This window comes from Hirundo rustica, chromosome W (assembly GCF_015227805.2).
Source record: "Hirundo rustica isolate bHirRus1 chromosome W, bHirRus1.pri.v3, whole genome shotgun sequence".
NCBI lineage: Eukaryota > Metazoa > Chordata > Aves > Passeriformes > Hirundinidae > Hirundo > Hirundo rustica.
Genome location: NC_053487.1, coordinates 20,187,780 through 20,214,374, shown reverse-complemented (window position 1 = coordinate 20,214,374; position 26,595 = coordinate 20,187,780). Strand labels below are relative to the sequence as shown.

Here is a 26,595-nt window from a genome sequence, read left to right as displayed (position 1 = left end):
CCATTTATAATAAGTTTTTAGGCAGATTGTAATTAGTATTTTGAGTTTTTAATAGATCTATTGTGCTGCTGGAGCAATATTTTTCCTGACCATCAAAACACTGATTATTTCTGCATCAGTCTCAAGGGTTCTCACCTGTTCTTATACTGGTCAAAGTCTCGCATCCAATTTATCAGAATCAAATTGGGTATTTGTCTGAACACCATCATCTTCATAACATATTGCTTGTAGTTAACCACTGTATTCAACTCCACCTACAAACCAAACCAGAAATTATTACCAGTTCTGCTTGAATTTATCCTGTAGCTGGATTTTCATTCAACATTTAAAGAATGATCATGATAGGGAGTAGAAAAATGGAGGCAAACAGAAGCTTTGAATGTAAAAAAATGGAACTGTTTACAAAAATCAACTTTTTGTTTCTGTTTTACTTATTCCCAAGTTTGCAGTGCATAATTTTATACAAACCCAATTACATAGCTCAGTGAATTACTGGCAAAGCTGGCCAGGAGAAAATTATCTGGCTTTAGCTAATGTGTGTGCCTATTTACAATCAAAACAAACCCAGAGAAAATTGCAAAATGGCCACAGATAGAAAAAAAAGTCACGTCGGAAATGCACCAGAGGTGACACAGTTTGCAAGCTGAAAAAAGTTCACCTTGTATTTATTATTTCACTAGATGAGCAACAAACTGTGGTTATGGGTACAGATTCAGTCTCTCAGATTATGCACTATTTATTTCAGTATTTACCTTGAAGCCTGGCTGGGGTCTCAGTGGTTTGGAAAGTGTGATGTTTTCTTTTTGCCTATTCCATCATTTTTTTAGAGATTACTTTGCACAGTTGCGTGGGCTCTGTTCACCAGGATGGCTCAGCTGTTTACAGCTCCACTGGCTCCAAAAAGGTTTTGGGATGCTGTTGTGTTCCTCTGAGGAATGTTTTTTCCCCTCAGAGTCCCCCTGAAGCCTGTGTCATGTAGTTTAACCTTTCTTCCCTATCTTACCTACTCCTGACTCTATTGGCTCAGGGCCAATATCTTTCCTTGGCCCAAAAACTAGATAAACCCCCGTCTCTTCCTGTTCGCTCTCTCTCTCCTGGAACATCACATCAAGAATAAAGCTTGGACGGAAGCCTGGGGGTGAGAGCCACTCTTTTGAAATCTTTATTCTGTCTCTATGAAATATATTTCCCTAAAACCCCTGAACAACTGAGCTAGCGAGAGCCCAGGGGGTGGCTAGAGGGAGTATATTTCAGGATGCAGGTTTGGGATGCAGGTTTTTGATTAAGGTTTTTTGGTGCAGGTTTTGGATGAAGGTTTTGGGATACAGGTTTAGGAATACAGGTTTGGGGATGCAGGTTTGGGAAGCAGGGTTTGAGATGCAGGGTTTGGGAAGCGGGTTTGGGATGCAGGTTTGGGATGCAGGTTTGGGGATGCAGGTTTTGGATGCAGGTTTGGGGATGCACAGTTTGGGATGCAGGTTTATTAATGCAAGTTTTGGATGCAGGTTCTGGGATGGAGGGCTCCAAGGCCACAGAGCTGTGGAAATGTAAATTCCTAGTAAACACCATAGGGGAAGGAGTCTGTGATTACACAGACAATTAATGATTCCACATCCCAGTAACAGGGGCTGAATAGATTTGGGGAACTTGGAGATGAAAATCATAACCAGTAACACTGCAATAACATCTGGGTGTTATTTATGCTGACAAATCCTATGGTTTTTGTTGTTGAAACATTTCTGACCCAACACAGAATGCCTTGAGGGAAGCACAAGATCTTTTTTCATTCATAGCAAATGAAATTTCTAAGACAAAAATATAAACCAAACATTTACATTTTTTTTTAATCACACCACAAATTATTTCACATTATTGTATAATTTTCCCTGGCACTTGGCACAACTCTTTAGTCCAAGATTTTGCTGGATGTGGTCCAGAGTTCATTTACTCACTCACGTCCAAGCAACAGCTTCCTAAAAATACAGTAAATTGCAAATATGCTAAACCCCAAATTTTGCTGTAATTGCATGCGCCAGCACTATGTCCTGCATCAATAAGAAACCCCACTGATGTCAGCAGGACTTGTGACAACACAAGATTTTCCTCCCTTCAGTACAGCTCTGAAACTGGATCCTGGGCAAGCATATTTGAGTAATGTGGATTATATGTGATTAAACAGATTTGGATTAAATCACAGCAATGGTTGTTTCCTCGCAAACTCCCTGTCAAGACCACACTGAGATGCAGCAATCAAGGTGACCTTAAAGACTTTTACAACCCAGAGCAAACTCTGAACAACTTCAGTGAACGGGGATTTTTTTTTAGCTCTGCAAAGATCAGGTTGCAAAATGTAAGGAGTTAAAATGCTGCTGTCCTGATGAAGAGTTTTCATGCTTTAAAATTATGATTCGGGTGACAGAGAGAAATTTTTTTGCAGTGGAAGCCAATCTGAGCTCAACTCCTTGAGCTCTGTTTCCTTCATCAGGATGGAAAACACGGCTGCCTGTGCCTTGTCCTAACATGCATGAAAATTCAAATAAAGGAGAACGATGTCTGAATACAGAAATCCACCAAAATGCCACCAAATCCTAGCTTACCCTCCACTGGATCACTGATCTATCTCACTTAAGTTTTAAAAAATATCCCTATGAAACCTTACTTTTATTCCTATGGTTAGTCTTCATTTAACCCCAAAATAAAATCTATAATTGCTTATATAAATGTGCAGTAGGATTAACCATAAACAACAGAAACTGATTTCTTCCTCTCTAGAAGACACAGCTGAGAACAGAACTTGGTGAAATGACTCTACCGTAACTTCCAGCTCACCAGAGCTAAAGTTGAACTCCAAATGCCTCACAGAGTTCCAGTATTCTGGAATTCTTCAATACTTCAGCAGCTTGAGAATATCTGCCCTGTGGATGCTGATACACAGCCTCATATCTAATACAGGGAACTTTTGGTAAATGCAGCCACAGAGGTCATGAGGGAGGGAGGAAAAAAGGCCTAACAGATATAAAGAGGCCCAGGTTGCCAAATTCTGAGGGTTTGGCAGAGTAACAGAGATAAAGTAATCAGTAGCACAGCTTTCCTGTACCGAGGCTTTCTGAGATCCATGCAGAACCCCGTGTCTGCCTCCTTTGGATTAAGCAGCCTGGGAGTTCCTGGATCCATAGTTAACACTTGAAGAGAAAAAAGGAGAACAAGGGAAAAGTAATGGGAATGCTTTTCTGAAGTTTGCTTCAAGTTATGCAGCAGCTCAAAAAGGTTTTTAGCCTAAGATACTTTATTAAATTTTCCAAAGGCTTGGGAAGGCTTGGGGATGGGAAGCTGTTATATAATCCCTTAACACCTCCAAGAGTTTGTGCTGCTTTCTCTCCCACATGGACTCTGTAGTAAGCATTATGCTCTGAACCTCTGGATTCACATTTGAGCTGAAGGACTTGGCTTGAGCAGCCAAGCTGTGGTGAAGCCACAGGTCTGGAAACTTCCTCCCCTTTAGCATCCATCCTCTCCCACCCCGTCCTCTCCTCCACCAAGGACATTTTTAGTAAGATTGCTCTGCAGCTAATTACATTGCCATGGCATCCAAGTACCACACAGTCATGAGACCTTCTTTTAACAGCCCTTGTGTTTGCAGAGAGGAGTTCATGGGGAAACATCCCTGTATTTGGAGAGCTGAGGCACCAGGTCAGTGCCTTTGCCCAACACCTCTGCAAGGGAGGGACTGCCCAGTGCCAGAGTGGCCAGGGTGCCAAAGTAGCTGCATGGCCACCAACTTACCCAGCCCTGTGCCCTCAGGGCTGCTCCAGGAGGCAGCTCTGGTATTCCAAGAGGAAACCTTGAGTAAATAGAGCCAAATACCAGCTCACCACGTGCACTCTGCAGCGTTAAGCAGCCCTCAGAGCTGTGCCAGGCTCAGTGGAGGCCCCAGAGTCCTCCTGGAGGAGCCCTGGTGCCCTCCTCTGCCCAGGCAGGGAGATGTTGGGACAGCCTGGCCCCAGGCAGAGCTCACCCTGCACATGGAGAGGGTGATGCCCACACTGAGCATCACAGCCCGTGGCTCTGTTTTCTCTGCACCAAACACATTCCTGTGGCAAACCTCAGAGAACCTGGACTTTTGGCAGGGCCATCCTCACCAGTCCTCTTGTGCAGTCTGGGGCTGGGGTTTCACTGTGTGTTATCCACATGGTGTTCCCTCACTCTGAGTTTCCTACAGGCAATGGTCTGAACTGAGACAACTTGCCAGGATTTCCCTCGTGTCCTCACTCCTGTGACCTTGCCTGGAACTTGACTTGCCTGAGACAGCTCCCCTGATCCCTTTCAGCTCTTCAAGAACAAATCACTGACTTGAAGATTTATTTTCCCCGTGGTATTCCTCTACACAGAACTGAATTACTCTTTATTTCTAATTTCTCTCACCAGTTTCTCTCATCTGTTTCCATTTGCTTCCTCTAACAGATTCTTTAGTCTCATCTGTGCTACTGGAAGAGTATGGTCATGACTTACTGCAGTGTTTATTTGCCTGTTACTGCTATTAGATCAGATGAAACCTGTGTGTTACCTTTGGTGTCACCACCTCTCACCACTCTGTTGTTCAGCATTTTCACCAGATAATTATTTGAAAAACTGATATAAATATATTAAATTATATATAAAAGAATCACAACAAAACCTGGAGCAAGGGGATTAAGCCTCACTCTTGGAAAGCACAGTCCCACCTCCAGCCACTTCCACCAGTACAAGCTCTATGAGGGAAACAGGCTCAACCACAGCAGTTTGACAGGCTCCTAATTTATTCAATTAACAATTAACTCACAGTGCTGCATGCTGAACCTGTCAGCCAGCTGAACTGAGACAACCAGCTGAATACTAAAATCTATTCTGCCACTGAACTACCTTGGAGCTGAGGGCTGCCAAAATGGAGAGTGGACCCAAAGTAGGCATGAGAGAAGGACTTTGGCCAAAGGTTTAACTCACTAGAGAACTCACAGAGGTGACAAAACTTGTTCCAACCTGTGCCAAAAAACCATGGACAACACGTTGTCAGTCTTCTCTACATCACTCAACATGCAATACTTGCTGTGGCAGACAGATTAATTAATAGAAATAACAAAAAAAGTAGTATTTAATCATAAAAGAGAGAGCTGAAACCACAAAGGACTACAGCTTCCCTATGGCACAGCAGAGATTTTTTTTTTTTTTTAAGTGTCCAGTCCCTTTTCAACAGCATTTTTAGAGGAATAGCAGTCAGCCAGATACAGCCAAGGATAATCGGTAGTGGATAAAGAAAACCCTTCTCCCGACAATCGGCATCTGCACTATAAGCTGCAGAAGAAACAGCTGCTTCACTGTTCATTAGAGAAGGGATTTGCCAAACACCCTCCCTGGTGCTCTGTTATGCAAGGTAGTATGATGTGTGTTCTCTCCTTCCTCAGAGATGGAGTCTAAAAGCATCTGTATTTAGTCCTCCCATCCCCCTAAATCTCCACAAAGGACACTCACCACCAAAGCTCTGCAACAAGGATTGTTTATATATCTGACAACCTTTAAACCCCCAAAGAAAGGGAGAGGGAAGCAGTAAAGCTCTCTGAAGAGCTCTTTGGTGGAACAAGCAGAATTATGAGCAACAGGAGAAATATGAGTAATTAAGACAACAGTATATCTATATCTTACAGCTGACAGAGTGAATCTGCAAGTTAGCTCTGGGCAAGATGTTAGCAGGGGAAAGAACTGAGCAGCCTGTTTCTAATGTTAGTGTTGAAAAGCCAGCCCAGGAAAAAGGCTAAAGGGATAATTTCATAAAAAAGAAGGAAGTAGGTTGGATTAAGAGAGCAGTTAGATGCAGATTTGTAACATTAAAGGAGCAGGTCAACAGTTCTCTGTCACAAGACAAGCAATCATTTGGGGAATCAGCCAATGTGCCGCTCTTGCTGTGCTTAAAAGAAAACACTCTTAAATTATCTATGGGTGGCTTATACAGGAAATTAATGCTGGGGAATTGCACCATGGCACAAAACAAAGCCCTGGGGTGCATGGAGGCTGCAGGAGAGCAAAGCACAGCAAGCCAGGATGCTTGGCACCAAACAGCCCAAACCAGGGGCTGGTTTTAGGCAGTGGACACTGACCAGAGCCAGCGTGGTGGCCAGGACACAGCTCTGGCTCCTGCCTGTCCCTGCACTGACTGGGCTGACCCAGGGCTGGAAGCACCCCAGGGAAGGGCTGGACCTGCTCCCATACCATGGCCCCTCTGACAAGTGCATCCACAGGATTTGAGTCCTGCCCCAGCCCCCGACGCTCCACATACTCCAGCGATTCCCAGCTGGCAGGACGGCCCTTTGTGGCTCCAGCAGCATGGTTTATAGCAGCCCCGGGGCTGTGTTTTCCATCTAGGATATATAAGTGAATTAGTGGAAAATTCGAGCTTACACAAATCATGGAGCCAATGAACCATTTGTGATGGCCAGGCAGTCTTTTCTCTGGGCTGAATCTGCATGTCATGAGGTGTGGGGAAGAAGCTGAGGGCTGCATCCACGGGTCCTGAGCCACGGCTGGGTTTGGGGCTGGAAAGTGCTGGGATGAGAGGAGGAAAAAAGACAAAGGGCAGCTCCCCCATCCTCACAGATTCATTGTGTGGCTGGCACAGTCCCCTGGGGCTCGCAGACCAGGAGGAGGAGGATGTGGGGATGTTGGGAAGGAGCCTCCCAGGCTCCATCTGCACCGAGCAGGAGATGGGAATTACCCCGAGTGCAGTATTTGTGCTGGAGAAATGGCAGAGGCGCTACTGCAGATTCCCATTACTGTAAACAAGAGCAGCATTTACACAAACTATAAGAGCTGAGGCGAAGGCAGAGCCAAAGGGTACCAAGCAAGGGTCACCAGCTGCAAGTGCTGCTGCCACCCAAGGAGAGGAGCTCCAGTCTGCAGCAGGATGGGGACAGGGGAGCCTGGCAGGTGCCAAAACCTCTCACTGTGGAGATAAAGGGATTGTCCTGATGTGTCTCTCCCAACATTTAGGACGTCCCAGCTGGTCGAGCTCCTTCCTGCTGTGCCATTCTTTATTTGCACCTACAAGGCCCAGCACTTCTCAAGCACTTGCCTAGCAACATCGCCAAAACTGATTTAGATAAAAATACACCTGGCATAGATGTTTCACAATGAAGAACAGCACAGGTATTCCCTATTTTCCTTCCCTGTTTTCTCATGGATCATGCCATTCCTGACCATCCCATCATTTATTTGGTGTAAAGAGCCTGAGGTGAAGGGCTTTCTTCCTACACACAATTCTGTGCCATTTTTTCTATTATAAAAAAGTGAGTGGGGCTGTACAAGGAGCCCGGGCACCCTTTCCTATGCAAACCTGCATATTTCAAACCATAAACTCTAATGACTCCTTAAAATACACATTTATATTCAGCCCATAAATCAAAACAGAAAGTCAAATCTTGCCCGGAGATTGAAATCCTCCTGTGTAGCTCCATTCCATACCCCAGGTGTCACAGTGCCTGTGGATTTCTGCCTCCTGCTTCAGCCACATCCTCGCACTGATTGAGAGCACCAGAGGATGGAGCCCTTAAAAACCTCACAAATTTCTCACTTTCCCAAGCATTACAATGCAGCTAAAATCAGGGGAAATGGCCTTCTGTTTTGTTGGCTTGCTGTAAGAGTCTGTCTGAAGTTCCCCTCATTTGCCTCACGATCGTCATAAGGACCCTGAGGACCCCACTGCAGTTCTGGCCTGCTCGAGGTGGATGTTTGCCAATCGTCTGCAGGCCCATTTTCCTGTGTCACCACGCCACGGTACACTGGCTTTGAGCAGTGTAATGGTAGTTCTGTACCTGAAGATTACACCTGCTTCATGGTCCCTGCTTCATGACAATAGCCTATGAATTTCCCCACCTCTTGGCCAAGGGAACTTTCTGGAGTAATTTTGGTGGTCCCCCACGGAAATCCTTCATCTGCTTCACAACCATCGTGACAGACAGAGATCAAAACCCCCTTCCAAGGACTGAGATTGAGACCCCTATATGAAGCCCCTCTCAAGGACTGAGACATCAGACCCTGACAACCCCAATACGGGGGGGCTGGGGTGGACTTAACCAAAGTGAGATGTTTGTCTGGAGGCGTGATCGTTGGACCAAGAAGACAATGGCTCTTGCTTACTGCTAAGAACATGGACTACCTGTTCCCCCTCGGGAGCTTCAATACATTTACCTGTTCCCCCCGTGACTGAGGACTATAATAAAAACCCCTGAGTTAACCAGAGATTGGGAGAGAGACTCTCCCCGACGTGACAGGCGGACCCATCAACCGGACCACGAGGACTCCGTCTCCACGTTTGGTAGCTATATCCCCTCTTTCCTCTCTCTCTCTCTCTCTCTCTCACACACACACTTAATCCCTCTATTGCATTTGCTATGGTCAATCAATAAAAGGTGCATTTGTTTTAATGCTGAAATCCCCTCTGTGTTGTGTTTTGCACTCTGAGATCAGTAAACGAACCATCACAACCCCCGCTTGTACGAGCGGATCGTGACACTTGCCAATAAGTTTATTTACCCACTCAGCCCACAGAGCAATTGCTCCTTGGAAATGCAGAAATGGTTAATATCCCACCACAAAGCCAGGAACAGGTACTGTGAAAAACGCCAATCACTTGTTTTAAAATTTTAAAAGTTTAATAGTAAATAAGATGGTTATAAAAATAGAATTAGAGTAAAAAAATTGAACAATTAGAGCTAGGACAATACAAGACAATAAAAAAACAAAGTTACAGATGTCTGGGTGCTTCCCCCAAGCAAAATGCTCCGGAGAAGGACTCTGTTAAAAAAGGATTACCTCTTAAAAGCAACAGTCTGTTGAATATTCATACATTTCATACATAATGCATAAATTCTATTCAAACAAAGAATTGTCTCTGGTTAATATCACTTTTTTCTTCTTTAATCTCTATGGCATCCTCAGGGCTGAGACCGGCAGGAGGAGTTGGTCTCTTCTGATAAGGAAGCAGCAAACCCCCTTTTTTTTTTTTTTTTTTTTTTTTTTCCTGAAAGATTTACGTTTTCCTGTGGTTGGTACAAAAAACACTACATTTTAACTACAAAACTACATTTACTATACTAGCAAAATATTAATACAACATTAACAATTAATACAACATAATACATATAGGAAATATCTTGCGTAGAGCCATATAATATGCATTTTTCACAATCCTCCCTCTTTCTTTATATAATTAATTTGGCTCGAGCAATATTCATTGTTTTCTAGCCTTCATTATTCGCTCATTTTTTTCACAAATCAATCTTGCTTCCTTGAAGGGGTCTTCTATATTATTTTGTTTCTTTAACACCATAATCCTTTGTGGTGGTGTTGTTGTAGGCAACTTTTGGTCAATGTCCACTAATTGCATGCCTTGTACTACACTGGTGATGAGCTTAATGAAACAGGAGATCAAACAAGGAAGAAATATTAGACCAGCTGTAGCGCATAAAAGGAAGAAGCCTAACTTTTTCCACCATTCTACTCCCAACACATTATCCCACCAGCTAGTATTTAGCATTGATTCCCACTTTTGAACTGGTACGTGGGTGATTTTTCTGATATCATTGACTATGTCCAGGACGGCATCTCCATTGTCATCTATTTTTAAACAACAATCTGATGTACTGAACTTTCCACAAACACCCCCTTCTTCAGCTAATAGATAGTCTAAAGCCAACCTATTCTGATACACAGCCGCTCTTGTTTGGGTTTGTTGCCTTGATATTAATTCCATTGCCTGACCAGTTTTGTTCGTTATTATCTCTACAGTGGCTTGAAGTCTTATAATACAATTTAGCATATAAATTGGGGTTCGATATCCCCAACTCCCATCTTGTGCCCAGGTAGCTGGCCCATATGTTTCCAGTATGCATTCAGGGGGCCATTCCTCATCTCCCTATTTTTGAAATCCTCCAATCAATTATCTTTTGTTTTGCTTTAAATCCTCATAAACTGGTATCCCTAATTGATCCCCATCAGGTCCTGGTAAAAGAAAAAATCCTGGCTGTATAATTCCCAGAGTGCAGCTCCCTTTCCACTGGGAGGGGAGTTTTGGGTATGCTCTTTTTCCACATATCCAAAATAAGCCATCTGGAGCTTTCCAATAGTTAAATTTTTGTTGATCTATATTCTCCCAAAATTTGGAAATTTCTGGGATGCCATAGTAAGGATTTTTACTTGTATCATTACATTGGAAAAGGTTTGTTTTGTTATCATACTTACAATTCACTTTTTTTGCTTTTTCTTGGGTCCAATACACGGTTGGTGCTTCTGGGACCCACCATACAGAAGTTCCATTACTAACCTTATATCTTTTACAGGGTGTTTTTCCTACTTCATAGAGGAAGCTTTTCCCAGTGCGCCAGAGACATTCTTCCCCTATCACTGTTGAGCTTAAAATCCACCCTTCTCATCTGTTTTCTCCACTTGTACTTGCTTGGTTCCATTTTAGAAGCTCAATTGGGCCTAAGCTGCTGCCTTTCCATGGCCATTCTTCTGACATCAAAGCCCCTCCACAGACCCAACAATTGGTTATGTTAAGTTCCTTACTTATTCTTTCCCCCAATTCTACAAACTGATTTTTACCCATCCTTGAGATATCTATTTCTCTTTCTAATTGCTGTTCAAGTTTGGTATACAAATCATTGATTGAAATTGGCACAGGCTTAGGTGGTTGTACTGACTTAGCCTTTTTGCTTATCAATTGCTCTTTTACTAAATCCTGTACTTTTTGCCCAGTAATGTAGGTAAAACAAATCCATCTCTCCTCTTCTGGGCATTGATTTCCCATCCTGCTACCACTTGTTCCTAAGTTCTCTGCAATCCAGTACTTCTTCCCTTTATGTATGCAATTGCCTAATTTGGATGGGTTATAACAGTGGCTGTTGACATGAGTGTGAGAAATGAAAAAAGAACCTTGGTGTCTTTCCATGTACAGCTTTTGGTAACATCTGTAACATGGCCTTGTCGATATCCCAAAAGGGAGAAGACAAAAATTGAGTGACAGAAAAAGGAGTAACAGAGGTCCAGTATGGCTTATACTCCCACCTCCCATGCCTATGGGGTTGCAACCCACAGCAGGTGTATTTGATCTTCTTGGTGGCGAATACAGAGGCCAATCTGGTCTTGCCCTCTATTTCCTTGTCACGTCCTCTTAGCTAATTTCCAGACAAATCGTTTTTGACACTCCTTAACTGTCGTTTCCTACCGTTCTTCAGGTATCTCCCATTCAACAGGCACTAATAATTCCTATCTACAAAACAAAGTTATTATTTCAGTTTCTTCGAATTCTACTTGGATAGGAGATCGATTTGGCCCTTGACGCTTCCTGCAACGAGAGCATCGCTTGTGTGAACTACAATACTAATTCTTCCCACAATCTAAACATTTACATTTAACCCAGCTAGCATGTCTGGTATTTGGGTGGATGAAACAGGGTATTTGGTCTGGCACCAATGGAAGTTGCAACTCCTCTTCCTCTTTGCATAAATCACAGGCTAAGGCGTGAATACAAGAGTTCTCTGTCCGAAACAGTCCTGATCCTCCTGTTTGGAGTGGAAGTATTCCTCCCCAAGGAGGGTATCAGAGGCATCTCAAAGCTTGTCCAGGTGGTACTTGAAACCACTGATATAAGCTTGGCCTTATCTCCCAATTAGGTGTGATCCTGGGTATGTTTCTTGGACCATTTGGGTCTTCCCAGTTCATTACCACCCAGTCCCCATTTAAGGGTCAATTTTGTATCACCTGGTTCAGATGTAATCGTCCACTCCTTAGGTTCTTCCACAGGTCCTTTAATTCTGCTGGCGTGGATCCACCCTTGTTCCTTGGTCTGGATCGCAGCCTCGGTCGTCAGCAATACCTGAAAAGGACCTTCCCATTGGGGAGTTAAAGATTGTTCTTTCTAGGTTTTTACTAGCACCCATTCCCCTGGATGAACACTATGGATTTTAAAGTCTAAAGGTGTGGTTTGAGGGATTATTCCTTTCAACCGTAAGTTTTCAAGAGTTTTTGCAATGGTGTTAACGTATCTTTTAACGCTCATTTCCCCTGCCTCATAGGTGGCATTTTCATGTTGGGTGGTTAAAAAGGGTAACCCAAACATCATTTCATAGGGTGACACTCCCAGGTCTGACCTGGGTTGTGTTCGGATCCTCAATAAGGCCAAAGGTAGGCATTGTACCCATGACATTTGGGTTTCAACTATTAATTTGGTCAAAGTTCTCTTTAAAGTCTGGTTCATCCTTTCTACATGACCAGAACTCTGTGGATGCCATGGGGTATGCAGCTCCCATTTTATCCCTAAAGACTGAATTATTTGTTGTAACACTTTTGACGTAAAATGCCTTCCCCTGTCTGAGTCTATTCTATTAACCATTCCATATCTGGGAATAATCTGTTCTAAAAGGGTTTTGCTTACCATGTTGGCTGAGGCCTTGGTAGTGGGAACTGCTTCTACCCAATGAGTTAGATGGTCTGTTATTACTAATAAATACTTCCATCTTTGTACTTGAGGAAGTTCAGTAAAATCTACTTGGATACTTTGAAATGGTCGAAGAGCTAACTCATGACCTCCTAATGTTGTTTTTCTCATTACTTTTCTTTATCCTTTGGCAAGTTATGCATTTTTCAGTTACTTGCTTTGCTACTCCAAAAATCCCAATGCATCCATAGTCCCTTAAAAAATGATCACACAAAGCCTGAGTACCCCAGTGGGTTTTCTGATGCATATCATCTAATATTTTTCTAGCCAGTATTTTATTAAGTAATTGTCTTCCATCAGGAAGTTTCCATTTCCCTGATTCAGCCTGTTCTCCTCCTATCTTGTTTAATTCTTTTTTCTCTGCTTCACTAAACTTTGGGATTTCCAATTTTTCCTCATTTGGAGTTAATATTAACATAACTCTTTCAGCTCCATTTTCTGCTGCATCCTTAGCTTCCTGATCTGCTAAATTATTTCCTCTTATTTCTGGGGTCACTCCTCTTTGGTGTCTCTTAATGTGTACTATAGCTATTTCTTCAGGTAGTTTTAATGCCTCTAAAATCTCTAAAATGAGTCCCTCATGTACTAATCCTTTTCCTCTTGAGTTAAGTAATCCTCTTTCTTCCCAAATTTTTCCAAAAGTATGTACTACTCCAAAAGCATACCTCAAATCAGTGTATATAGTTCCTTTCTTGTGTGCTAAATATTCCAGTGCCTTTTTTAGAGCATATAATTCACAAGTTTGAGCTGACTAGTTTGAAGGTAATTTTCCTTTTTCAATAGTTTGCATGTTTTTTCCATCAACTACTGCATACCCTGGCATTCTTTTTCCTTGTAGACATCTGGAGGAACCATCCACATAGATTATTTCCCCTTCTGAAAGGGCTTGTTCTTCAAGATCCCCCCGAACTTTTGTTTGGAATTGGATAATTTCTAAACAGTTATGTATTAGGTTATCTGCTGGTTCTCCATATACGAATTGAGCTGGATTTAAACTTCTGTTTACTTCTAATGTCAGATCATCACTATCTATCACGATTGCTTCATATTTTAACATTCTAGAGTCTGTCAACCATTTTTCAGCTTTCTGATTTAACACATTTCGAACCGCATGATGTGTGCACACAATTAGTTTACCTCCAAAAGTAAGTTTATGACTTTCTTCTACCAGGATTGCAGTAGCGGCTATAGCTTGAATACATACTGGCCAGCCGTGGCTCACTGGGTCTAACATCTTTGATAAATAAGCTACTGGTCTCTTTACTCCTCCCCACTCCTGGACTAGAACTCCATGAGCTACCCCCTTTTCTACATTCACATACAGATGAAAGGGTTTTTCTAGTGAAGGTAAGCCTGAAGCTGGTATTGAGGCCAGTTTTAACTTCAATTTTTCTAATTTATCATCATCTTCTTTGGTCCATTTTATATTATGTCCCTCTGTCAATTTCTCATACAAAAATTTTACTGCCTGTGTGTACCCCTCAATCCATAATCTAGAATATCCCAATAATCCAAGTAGTTTTCTGATTTCCCTCTTTGAAGAGGGAGGTGGAAGGGATAAAATTCCTGCAATTCTCTCTGGACTGAGCCTTCGACTACCCTTACTTATCAAGTGTCCAAGATATTTTACCTCTGGTTCTACAAATTGCAGTTTCCCTTTTGATACCCTTAATCCTTTTTCTCCAAGAAAATTTAAAAGTTTTATTGTAGCTTCTCTAACTTCAATTTCATCTTCCCCAGATAGTAAAAGATCATCCACATATTGGATAATTTGTATTCCAGGAGGAGTGGAGAAGGCTTGCAGTATTTTTTCTAAAGCTTGCCCAAATAAGTTTGGAGACTCTGTGAACCCCTGCGGTTATTTTGTCCATCTTAATTGCTGCTTTCTTCCAGGTTTTTTTTTGGATCCTCCCATTCAAAGGCAAAGATATCTTGGCTCTCCTTGGCTAGTGGACAGGCCCAAAGAGCATCTTTAAGATCTACTACACTAAACCACTGATGCTGGGGTGGAACTTTACTTAGAAGTGTATAGGGATTGGGTACCACTGGGTAACGAGACCGAGTTCTTTTGTTAACCTCCCTTAAATCTTGTACTAGTCTATAACTCCCATCAGGCTTCTTTACTGGGAGAATAGGGGTATTATGGGGAGACATGCAAAGTTCTAATGTCCCATCCTTTATTAGTCCTTCTATTACTGGCTTCAAACCTTCCCGTCCTTCTAAAGATATGGGGTATTGATGTACACGTATGGGACAATCTTTTCTCTCTATTGTAACACTTATAGGGTCAATATTTAATCCTTCCCTATTTCCTTCCCCAGCCCAAACTTCTTTGTTAATTTTTTCTTCATCCTCTTGGCCTAATTTTAAAACTTTAGCTGTCATTTTCCCATCTTCTGGTATAACCCCTATTCCTAATTTCACTTGTAAGTCTCTTCCTAGTAAGTTGCTACCTGCCTTTGGGACTAATAAGGCATCTCCCATCCAAATTGTAGTTTCCCCTTCAATTACTACATCTTTAATGACTGGAACTGTAAAAGTTTCTTCTTTTGCCCCTGTTACTTTTGCAGAATCTTTATTCACACTATAACCTTTTGGTACATTTAGCAGGCAGGTTCTTTCTGCCCCTGTATCTACCACAAATTCTAATTCTTCTCCTTGGGGACCCACTTTTAGAGTTACCACAGGCTCTAGATGGTATTTGTCCCCTAAAAAATAGAGCTTTTGACCTCCCTATTCCTCCTCTGTGCTCATCTCTTTGAAGATTTTCAGATCTATTACCTCCTTAGGACAATTTTTCCTATAATGTCCCTCACCCCCACAGTAAAAGCAGACATTCCTGGAATGCTGCTGAGACTTGGTTTGTATTGGGATTCTATTCTTTTCCTTTCCCCTGTCTCTACTAATTTCATATCTAGAAGTAGTGCCTGTATGTTTTTGATTTTTTTGGAAATTGTTTTCTCGCATGGTGACTGCCATAAGTTTTGCTTTCAGTTTAGCTTTCTCTTCATCTCTTCGGACATAAACTTTCTGAGCCTCCTTTAATAAGTCATATAATGATTTATTATGCCAATCGTCAATTTTTAAAATTTTTTTTCTAATATCTGGCCAGGCATTAGTAACAAAGTTAATCCTTAACAAAGCTTTTCCCACATCAGTTTTGTTATAAATTGCACGACTCAAGATTTAGTCCCAATTAAAATTTTATTAATTCCAGCAAGCGGGGCATAAGCAAATGCAGCGCTGGGCGACAGGGAGAGTCTGCACTCCGCCGACTGCCGCGCGGTTACGGTCTTCCAGTTCCGTTTTATGCAGTTCTTTTCTTCTGTTATCATATCGATGTTATCTTGTTGCTAGGAGACCGTCTTCTATCTTCTGAAAACAGCCACAGTTCCCCTTCCTGGAGCTCAAAAAGCCTTGTTAAGCAATAGCATATGTGTCTAAAAAATCATGAGTCATGCTGTGTTTGCAAGTTTAAAGGTTCTCTTAAAAATGACGAGTCATGCTGTGTTTGCAAGTTTAAAGGTTCTCTTAAAAATGACGAGTCATCCTGTGTTTGCAAGTTTAAAGGCTCTCTTAAAAATCATGAGTCATCCTGTGTTTGCAAGTTCAATGAACAAAGCATTAACTCGTTATAGTTTCAGGGTCTATTCTGGAATATTGTTTCATATTTCTCCTAAGTCTGTCCAACCATTCAGTTGCAGATTCTTCTTTTTCTTGCTGTGCCTCAAAAGCTTTTTTAGCATTTTGCCCTCAGGGTGCTGCGTCTTTTATTCCCTTGATTATTAAATTACGATATTCATTCATGTGTTTCCTCCCTTCCTCATTATTTTGACCACACTCAGGAGGCGCAGTTGGCATTTTGTCTTCTCCGGGGGGCCCTTGTGGGTTCTCTTTTTCCCAAACTCTTATTCCAGCTGCTCTGATTAATTGCCTTTCTTCCTGAGAAAATATTATTTTCATTATAGACTGCATCTCTTCCCAAGTATAAATATTCAGACCTAAAAATTGATCTAGTTGTTCAGCTGTGTCTATAGGATCTTCTAAAATTCCTTTGATTTCTTTTTTAAAATTTCTGACCTCAGAAGAAGTCAAAGGGGCATTTACAAACCCTGTTCCACACCCTCCCATTGAGACTTCTCTTAGTGGAAATAGACTGATTTCTTTATCTCATTTTTGGTTTTTATCCTCTGTCGTCTTTTTCCCGTGTTTTGAGAAAGAATCCAGAGAGGGCTGTATTTTAAGTGAACTTCTAGTGTTTCGATAAGGCATTTCTAGGGAGAAGTCGTTTCTCTGAGCAGTAGCTGTGGTTACCAAGGGAACGGAGCTCAGGGCAGGAAGGGGGGTGAGGGGAGGGCATAGCGCTTAGGCTTGGTCCTCCAAGGGCGGAGCGTAGGCGGGGTTTGCTGCCGGGACCGGCAGAGGTGAGGGCAGTTCCGGGGGATACCAGAGGGGAGCGTGGGCAGCCTGCAGGGGGCTAATGGCGGCTAAATCAGTGGCTCCCGGCAGAGACAAAGCAACAGAGGCAGCGCCCAGCGCAGCCGGCACAGGCAGGGCAGCCGGGGATCGGGCAGTGGGGGAAGCGATTGGAGATAGGACGGCTGGGACCGACGGGACCCCCGGCACGGTCGGGGCGGTGGTCTTAGACCACGCGTCAGGAGGGACCCCCGGCACAGCCCTTAGGGCAGCCGCAGACCAGGCAGCCGGGGCAGACAAATTCACTAGCGGGGCCGGGGATGGGGTGTATGCAGGGACCGGCGCAGCTGCCGGGGGCTGTGAGCCGGCACTCGGGATGGGAACCGAGGCAGGCGGGGCTGAAGCGGGACCCGGGACAAGGGGCTCAGCCGCGAACGGCGGAAGCGCGAGCGGGAACGGAGGGGGCAAAGCCTGCAAAGGATCCCACTCTTTTTCCTTCTTTTCTTCTTGTTCCCCTCCCTTTTCTTTCCCCTTTTCTTGTTTCGTCTCGGGCGTTTCTGATACGTGAAAGATTTTTATTCTCCTAAAATCTCCTGTCCAACATGTGGCATATTCTCTTTCTTCAGGATTAAATGGTTCTTTTGAATTTACAAATATATTTAGAGCCTGACAAATCCAATTCTCAAAAGAGCTGTATCTGGGCCAATAAACGTGGTCAGATCTTATTTCCTTCTCTGCCCATTCTATCATGCAAAATTGTATCATCTTTACCTTTTCCTTTTTTTTTTTTTTTTTGTACAAGGGTTTTTATCCCAGTTAGCTAACATAATGCCGAGAGGGCTATCTTGAGGTACTTCTGTTGGTAATTTTTTACACTCTTTTTTCTTCCTTGTATCCAACTTACTGTTTTTCTGTCCCATTTTTCAATATCTTATCTATTTGTCCCCCACCTCTGTTTTTCACTTTCTCTTACAACCTAAAGACCACTTACTTCTATCTATGCACACACACACAAAAAAATCCCTTCTATCCCACACAACTATTCAATACAATACACCTCCCTCCAAGGAGATATAACAATCAACATTACATGTGCTTTTTCCATCTACTCTTACTTCATTTCTCCTTCACTTTTACACACTCTTTCACACTCTTAGGACATGAAGCCTGTCACCAGAGAATCATGGCTTTGTGTGGCCCCCCCTCACCTTGGCTTTGATCTCTGGGTTCCAGTATAGCTGGGCCTCTGAGGAGGGCCCAGAATCTGGTCGCCTCTGGTGCCGGTCCACCTATGAGGCTAATTTGCGTGTCACTTACACTTTTACTACAAAACCCCCCCCTCCACACTCCCGGAGGAAAAGGGCTGAATCGCAGGTCACACACACGTTTTGCCACAGCCCCCACCCGCCCGGGGAAACTGAGGCAGATTTTGTGTGTGACTCACTCTCACACAACAAAACAACAATAAGGTACCTTTTACTTTCAAATCACCTATTACAATTTTAGGTGTTACTGGCCAGTCCCGGTGCTCTTGGATATCCCCTCAGTCTAGCTGTGTTGTCCAACCCCAGATGCTCTTGGGCATAACCTCAATCCGGCAGAACCCTGGGTGTTCTTGGGATATTTAAACCCTCAACCCAGCAGGTTTTAGTCCTGGATGATCTTGGGCAATTACCCCTCAATCCAGCAGACTTTTTACTTCCTAGGGGTCCCACCCCTTCTCTAAAACTCAGTCCCAGTTTCCCTGGGGGGGGATTCTCTCACTCTTCTTATCACTTGCTTTGTCTCTTTACTGGCCGTCTTTCTCGCAAAAGAACGGAAACGCAGCATAGGAGACTCCGCACTGGCTTAGCAGGTCTGGGATAACCAGCTGCCTCTCATTCACACACATTCATCCCCCCCTTAACCGCTCCGGCCAAACCAGTACTTACCTGTCCTTTGCCCTTGGGTCTTTGTCTTCGTGTACACTTTAGTCTTAGGGGCTAACTGGCGCGGTTTTAGGGAATCTTTTCCCTTTTCTTTGTTTTATTGCCTCCTCTTGTCCATTGATCGTAACCTGCATCTGTCGTTCACAGCAGGGGAACACAGAGCGAGGCTGCCAACTGGGCAGGGCGCGCCGTCCTCACCCTGATTCCACTGGGGCACCGGCAGTGAGGTGTTTTAACCATCCTCTGCTACCATAATTGTGAAAAATGCCAATCACTTGTTTTAAAATTTTAAAAGTTTAATAGTAAATAAGATGGTTATAAAAATAGAATTAGAGTAAAAAAAATTGAACAATTAGAGCTAGGACAATATGAGACAATAAAAAAACAAAGTTACAGACGTCTGGGTGCTTCCCCCAAGCAAAATGCTCTGGAGAAGGACTCTGTTAACAAAGGATTACCTCTTAAAAGCAATAGCCTGTTGAATATTCATACATTTCATACATAATGCATAAATTCTATTCAAACAAAGAATTGTCTCTGGTTAATATCACTTTTTTCTTCTTTAATCTCTATGGCATCCTCAAGGCCGAGAGAGGCAGGAGGAGTTGGTCTCTTCTGATAAGGAAGCAGCAAACCCCCTTTTTTTTTTTTTTTTCCTGAAAGATTTACGTTTTCCTGTGGTTAGTACAAAAACACTACATTTTAACTACAAAACTACATTTACCATACTAGCAAAATATTAATACAACATTAACAATTAATACAACATAATACATATAGGAAATATCTTGTGTAGAGCCATATAATATGCATTTTTCACAGGTACCAAACTTTCTCCCTGTGCCAGGAAAAGATGATTGTGAGGCTGAAACTGCTCATCAGCTGCTCTTCCCATAAAGGTGAGCATCCTGACAATTCTTTGGGGTATATTGTTAGAAAGAGAGCTCAGATTTTCATGTTATTACCATATTATAGATGGTATTCCTTTGATAAAGGGTCAGAGATCAGGAAGACAAGAAACATAAGGAAATAAAGCCCAGAAACAGACAGATCTTTAGCTGGCATAATTGGACACCCAAGTCCAGGGAACTGTGTCCATTAGCAGGAGTGGGTGTTCTGATCCATATGCTTTGCCACTTTTAAGTATAAAGATTAAAACAAGGCACCTAGCAGCAGAAATAAGTTACATTCCATTTCAGAGAGGCTTGGGTTGCCTAAAATTCCAGAGAAATTTCCAGCCTGCCATCATAAAGAATTCAAGGCTGTTTACCCAAACTTCTCAATAGCTCCTTCTAAAAAAGGATGATGAGCAACCATGTTGGGTAAGACAGACTTTTAATGTAATCTGTTTATAGTTTTAGAACAATTTCCAGAATAGAACATTTTTTTTTTAAATGTCCTGAGCCTTTTGCATTTATTGGGGGTTAAGTTTTCCTGTGGAATTTTCCACCCCCATAAGCTGCTAGGAGACTAAATACTGATGCTTAAAGGGTGCTTGACCCACACAAAAGAAGTAGACCACTTAGTTTGAGGGGGAGGGAAAGGCTCAGGGGCTCCAGGAGCTGAAGGTGGCTTCTTCTGCTCTTGGTTTCGGAGGGGAGGGGACGGTCGGGCGACTGCTGGCTGCGTGAGGAGTCCACTGTTGACGGAGGGTCCGGTCCTGGGAATTCTATCATCTGCTGGAGCATCCAGGAATTCGGAGCCCCTCGCCTGTCCTGCTGGAGCTGGGTCAGCCCCTGTCCAGCTGTCGCAGCTTCTTCAGCACTGCTCACTTTGCCTGCCGGGACACATCCCCCCCCCGCCTGCTGGGACAACCCACCATTTCCAGTCATCAGCCCCGGAGTTTTTCCACCGTTTCGGCTTGGTGCTCTCGGGGTCCCAAGAGATCAGACTGCCCGGGACTTGTGAGACAAAGCCCCTCAGGGTTCTTGGTTCTGTTTATTATTATTATTATTGCAGTTGTTGTTTGTTTGTTGTGTTATATTTACTAGTAAAAACTGTTATTCCTTTCCCCATAGCTCTGACTGAAAAAGCCTTTTTAATCTTCCAAATTATAATAACTTGGAGGGAAGGGATTGGAATTCCCCATTCCTAGAGAGGCCCTGCCTCTCCCTAGCAGATACCTGTCTTTTCAAACCCAGACAGAATTCTCACTTTGATCATCTCCCATCACATTATCATTCAGAGCAGAACGTGATGGAGCCAGGCTAACAAAGCTGCCAGAAATAACATCAAAAAGCCAAGTGACCTGAAAAAAAAGTGCTCTATTTGAGCACCACACTCTTCTCTAATGTTTTCTTTTTTAATTATTTTTAATATATTTTAATTAATGTTTTACTTTCACTGTATTTTGCTTACTTGCATGAAAGCTCGGAGCTTGGTCTCAGAAAAAAGTCCTATTGAAAACAAAAAGAGCCTTACTTGACCAAGGGCAGGCTGTAGGAGGTCCTCAGATAACAATAACCAACAATTCTTTTGGGGGTTGAACAGTTTCAGTAAGGACCACTTTCTGAGGGGCTTAACTCTAAATAACAATTGTGGATCTTGCAGCCTGTGGAAGGCAGAGATTTCTCTCTGACAGAGTTTATATTACTAACCTGATGCCAGCAGACCGCTGCAAAAATGAAGTGATACCAGTGATAAAAATATTCTTTCTCCATGCAGGCAGGAGGAATTGCATGGAAGCAAAGGGAAAATCCCAGTGGCCTCTGTGCATGCCATATCCAACACATGAAGACAGCTTGGCTGACATGGCACAGCTGATCCCTGCATGTCCTGACTCACTGAGTGATTACTATAAATATTTTTTAACTCCTAACATTAAATTTCACAGAGATATCTTGCATTCCTTAGAAAAACTTTATCTACACAAGATCATTTACTGCCCTTTAATTCAAGCCATGTCAAAACTGGCAAATACCTTGGTTAAAAAATAAAATAACATAATGATGCCCCCCCTTCTATCTGACGTAGAAATAGGTAATTTCTAGTACTAAAAGTGATTCAATTTGGTGCATTTCCAACTTGTATTTTAACAATGCATTACCTCCTGAATTGCGGCATAAATATTAATAGACAACCTGCCATGGAACTTTTGCCTGTGGTGCCCTTGGAGAACCATAATCACAGCAATGAGAGCAAAGGAGATGAGAGAGAGCCCTGAAGATGGAGGTTCTATCCCCAGCTTCACAGGGCCACCCCAGGTCAGGCACTTTCCATGCAGTCTCACAGATCAGCACTATCTGTGGTGGTTTCAGGCAGATTTTGGGAGAAACCCTCCCACGGGGCCCCCCTCCCCTCCTCCAAATGGTTCGGGAAAAAAGATTTCCTCAGAGAGAAGTGGAAAAAACCTGTTTATTAAACAGGCAAAGCACTCCCAGCACAATACCCGATGACAAGAGCTTCGTGCCGCTTACGGAGGGATAACAAACTTAAAGAAAGTCTCCTCGAGGGTCGTCACTGTGCTCCACCGCTCCGTCTCCGCTGACGCTGGGAGAAAAGGAGATGTGCAGGGCTGGTCTTGGTGGGGTGGGTCCCCTGTGGAGGCCCCCGGTGCTTCCCCAGGTCCTTAGTCCGGAGAGGTTGGAACAGTTCCGAGGAGAGGACAAAAAAAGCAAAAAGGAAGGAAAAAAGGACAAAAAAAGAAAAAAGAAAAAAAAAGCAAAAAGCTTCAGCTATTCTACAGCGTCTAACTACGCTAGCACTAAACTAACTAACTAACTGCCGGGGAAAAAACAACAGAGCTTCTTTTGTCTTGCTGTGTTCCAGCTCCCCCGCTTCAAGGTCACTCCGATGAGCAGAGTTTTCCTGGGGAAAAACAAACCGCGCTTGCCCTCCCCCCTGCACCCAACAGACGATTGGGGATACACAGTCACCCCATGACATCTTCCACCCCTTATCCCCATATCGTTGACTTACAGACAGAACCAATATATATTCCACATAAAACTTCCATCCATTCTCCCCACAGAGAAAAAAAGAATACAAGCAATACCCTCTCACTTACACATTTCCTTCTATTTCATTCTGCGTGGTTTAATGTACAGACAATGGCAATAACATTCAGCAGACAGTGATGTTTGTAAATGATTCTCACCCAACAATCAGATCTCCCTGAGGTACACATCGTGTTGTTCCATCTTTCTGCATTATCCACCATGTGCAACCTGGTCCCTGAGCAAAGACAACCCCACGAATGGGTTTGTCTGAACTTGAGGCAGATTTGATCCACACTGTCTTCCCTAACAGACCTCTGGCATGCACCACTGGGACTTTATCTCCATCTATTGTATGCAGAGGCTCAGCCTGCGCAGGGCCTGCTCGGTTGGTGGAGCCTCGGGTGTTGACCAGCCAGGTGGCCTTTGCCAAATGCTGCTCCCAATTCTTGAAAGATCCCCCACCCAATGCTTTCAACTGGGTTTTTAACAATGCATTGTGCCTCTCCACTTTGCCTGCAGCGGGTGCATGGTAGGGAATATGGTACACCCACTCAATGCCATGTTCCCTAGCCCAGGTGTTAATAAGGCTGTTCTTGAAATGAGTCCCGTTGTCTGACTCAATTCTCTCGGGGGTACCATGCCTCCACAGGACTTGCTTTTCAAGGCCCAGGATGGTGTTTCGGGCAGTAGCATGGGGCACAGGGTAGGTCTCCAGCCACCCCGTGGTGGCTTCCACCATTGTGAGCACGTAGCGCTTGCCTTGGCGGGTTTGGGGAAGGGTGATGTAGTCAATCTGCCAGGCTTCCCCATACTTATACTTGGACCATCGCCCGCCATACCATAGGGGCTTCACCCGCTTGGCCTGCTTGATGGCAGCACACGTCTCACAGTCATGGATAACCTGAGAAATACTGTCCATGGTTAGATCCACCCCTCGGTCTCGGGCCCACTTATAGGTGGCATCTCTGCCCTGATGGCCTGAGGCATCATGGGCCCATCGAGCTAGGAACAACTCTCCCTTGTGTTCCCAATCTAAATCAATCTTTGACACCTCTATTTTTGCTGCCCGATCTACCTGCTCGTTGTTTCGATGTTCCTCATTAGCTCTACTCTTGGGGATGTGGGCATCTACGTGGTGAACTTTCACAGGTAGTCTCTCTACCCTGGTAGCAATGTCTTTCCACTCCTTAGCAGCCCAAATTGGTTTCCCTCCATGCTGCCAATTAGCCTCTTTCCACCTCCTCAGCCATCCCCACAGAGCATTGGCTACCATCCATGAATCGGTATAGAGGTAGAGCCTCGGCCACCCCTCTCTTTCAGCAATATCCAAAGCCAATTGAACAGCCTTGAGTTCTGCAAGTTGACTTGATCCACCCTCTCCTTCAGTGGCCTCAGCAACCTGTCGTGTGGGGCTCCACACGGCTGCTTTCCACTTCCGGTTCATCCCTACAATACGACAGGAACCATCAGTGAAAAGGGCATAATGCGTCTCCTCTGCTGGCAATTGGTTGTATGGTGGAGCCTCTTCAGCCCGTGTCACTTGCTCTTGTTCTTCATCTGTGAGGCCAAAGTTTTCACCCTCAGGCCAATTGGTAATTATTTCCAAAATCCCAGGGCGATTCAGTTTACCCATACGGGCGCGCTGCATAATAAGAGCAATCCACTTGCTCCATGTGGCATCAGTGGCATGATGGGTGGAGGGAACCTCCCCTTTGAACATCCACCCTAGCACAGGCAGTCGAGGTGCCAGGAGGAGTTGCGTCTCTGTACCAATCACCTCCGAAGCGGCTTGAACTCCTTCATAGGCTGCTAAGATTTCCTTCTCTGTTGGAGTGTAGTTGGCTTCAGACCCTCTGTAGCTTCGACTCCAAAATCCCAGGGGTCGGCCCCGAGTCTCCCCAGGCACCTTCTGCCAAAGGCTCCAAGACAGGCCATTGTTCCCGGCTGCTGAGTAGAGCACGTTCTTCACATCTGGTCCCGTCCTGACTGGGCCAAGGGCTACCGCATGAGCGATCTCCTGCTTGATCTGGGCAAAAGCTTGCTGCTGCTCAGGGCCCCAGTGGAAATCATTCTTTTTGCGGGTGACCAGGTAGAGAGGGCTCACAATCTGACTATACTCGGGAATATGCATCCTCCAGAAACCTATAGCACCTAGGAAAGCTTGCATCTCCTTCTTATTGGTTGGTGGGGACATCGCTGTAATCTTGTTGATGACCTCAGTGGGAATCTGCCGCCGTCCATCTTGCCACTTTATTCCCAGGAACTGGATCTCATGAGCTGGTCCCTTAACTTTACTCTTCTTGATAGCGAAACCAGCTTCCAGGAGGATCTGGATGATTTTCTTTCCCTTCTCAAACACTTCTGCTGCTGTGTTCCCCCACACAATGATGTCATCGATGTACTGTAGATGTTCCGGAGCCTCACCCTTTTCCAGTGCAGCCTGGATCAGTCCATGGCAGATGGTGGGGCTGTGCTTCCACCCCTGGGGCAGTCGGTTCCAGGTGTACTGCACGCCCCTCCAGGTGAAAGCAAACTGAGGCCTGCATTCTGCAGCCAGAGGAATGGAGAAAAAGGCATTAGCAATGTCAATTGTGGCGTACCACTTTGCTGCCTTGGACTCCAGCTCGTACTGGAGTTCCAGCATGTCCGGCACAGCAGCGCTCAATGGTGGAGTCACTTCGTTCAAGGCACGGTAGTCCACAGTCAATCTCCATTCTCCGTCAGACTTGCGCACAGGCCAGATGGGGCTGTTGAAGGGTGAGTGGGTTTTGCTGACCACCCCTTGGCTCTCCAGCTCACGGATCATCTTGTGGATGGGGATCACAGCATCTCGAGTTGTTCTATACTGTCGGCGATGCACTATTGAAGTGGCAATTGGCACTTGTTGCTCTTCCACCTTCAGAAGACCTACAGCAGATGGGTTCTCTGATAGTCCAGGCAAGGTATTCAACTGCTTAACACCCTCTGTCTCCACAGCTGCTATCCCGAATGCCCACCTAAATCCCTTTGGGTCTTTGAAATACCCATTCCGGAGGAAGTCTATGCCCAAAATGCATGGAGCTTCTGGGCCAGTCACACTAGGGTGTCTCTTCCACTCATTTCCAGTCAGGCTCACATCAGCCTCCACCAAAGTAAACTCTTGTGAACCCCCTGTCACCCCAGCAATGGAAACAGATTCTTCCCCCACATGTCTTGATGGAAGTAATGTGCACTGCGCGCCAGTATCAACCAAGGCCTCGTATTTTTGTGGTTCTGATGTGCCAGGCCAACGAATCCACACAGTCCAAAATACACGGTTTTCCCTAGCCTCTACCTGGCTAGAGGCAGGGCCCCTCTAAGCCTGGTTATCCTTCTTTCCTTGAGCATATGTCTTAAAGGTTCCTTCAAGGGGGTCGGACATGTCATCATCGTCATACCTGGCACTTCGGCTACGGGCAACTGGAGCCGCTTCCCTTTTGGTGGAACTCCCTCTTTGAGTCTTGACTTCCTTCAATTCACGCACCCATTGTGCCAGGGCAGCCGTAGATTTTCCATCCCATCTGTTCATATTTTCTCCACAGTCCCGCAGGAAGAACCACAGCTCAGCACGTGGAGTGTACCCTCTCTCCCTAGCCGGGGAGCGTCTACGTTGGGTACCAGAACCTCTGATCTGCACTGCTGAGATTTGGAGAAGGTCCTCTCTAATCTCCTCCCTGAGTTTCTTATGATTTTCATCTATCTTATCCTCTAGTTTCTGTAGACGTGTTTCTACAGCTGCGATCCTGGCGTGTGTTGGGCCATGCACAGCATC

At 44.3% G+C, this 26,595-nt stretch overlaps 1 protein-coding gene across 2 annotated transcripts; it reads right to left on the bottom strand.

Annotated features, from left to right (window-relative positions):
* Positions 1 to 227: 227 nt before the first annotated feature.
* LOC131378763 (uncharacterized) lies at positions 228 to 25,626 on the bottom strand. 2 transcript variants are annotated; one of them, XM_058423957.1, is made up of 2 exons: positions 22,284 to 25,626; positions 228 to 254 (listed from the first exon to the last, which is right to left on the bottom strand). In XM_058423957.1, the coding sequence occupies exon 1, from the start codon at positions 25,609 to 25,611 to the stop codon at positions 22,960 to 22,962; it is 2,652 nt and encodes an 883-aa protein (XP_058279940.1). In that variant the 5' UTR covers positions 25,612 to 25,626; the 3' UTR covers positions 228 to 254; positions 22,284 to 22,959. The 2 variants fall into 2 exon arrangements, with proteins under 2 accessions (XP_058279940.1, XP_058279939.1); XM_058423956.1 differs by lacking the exon at positions 228 to 254 and adding an exon at positions 16,393 to 16,465.
* Positions 25,627 to 26,595: the final 969 nt, after the last annotated feature.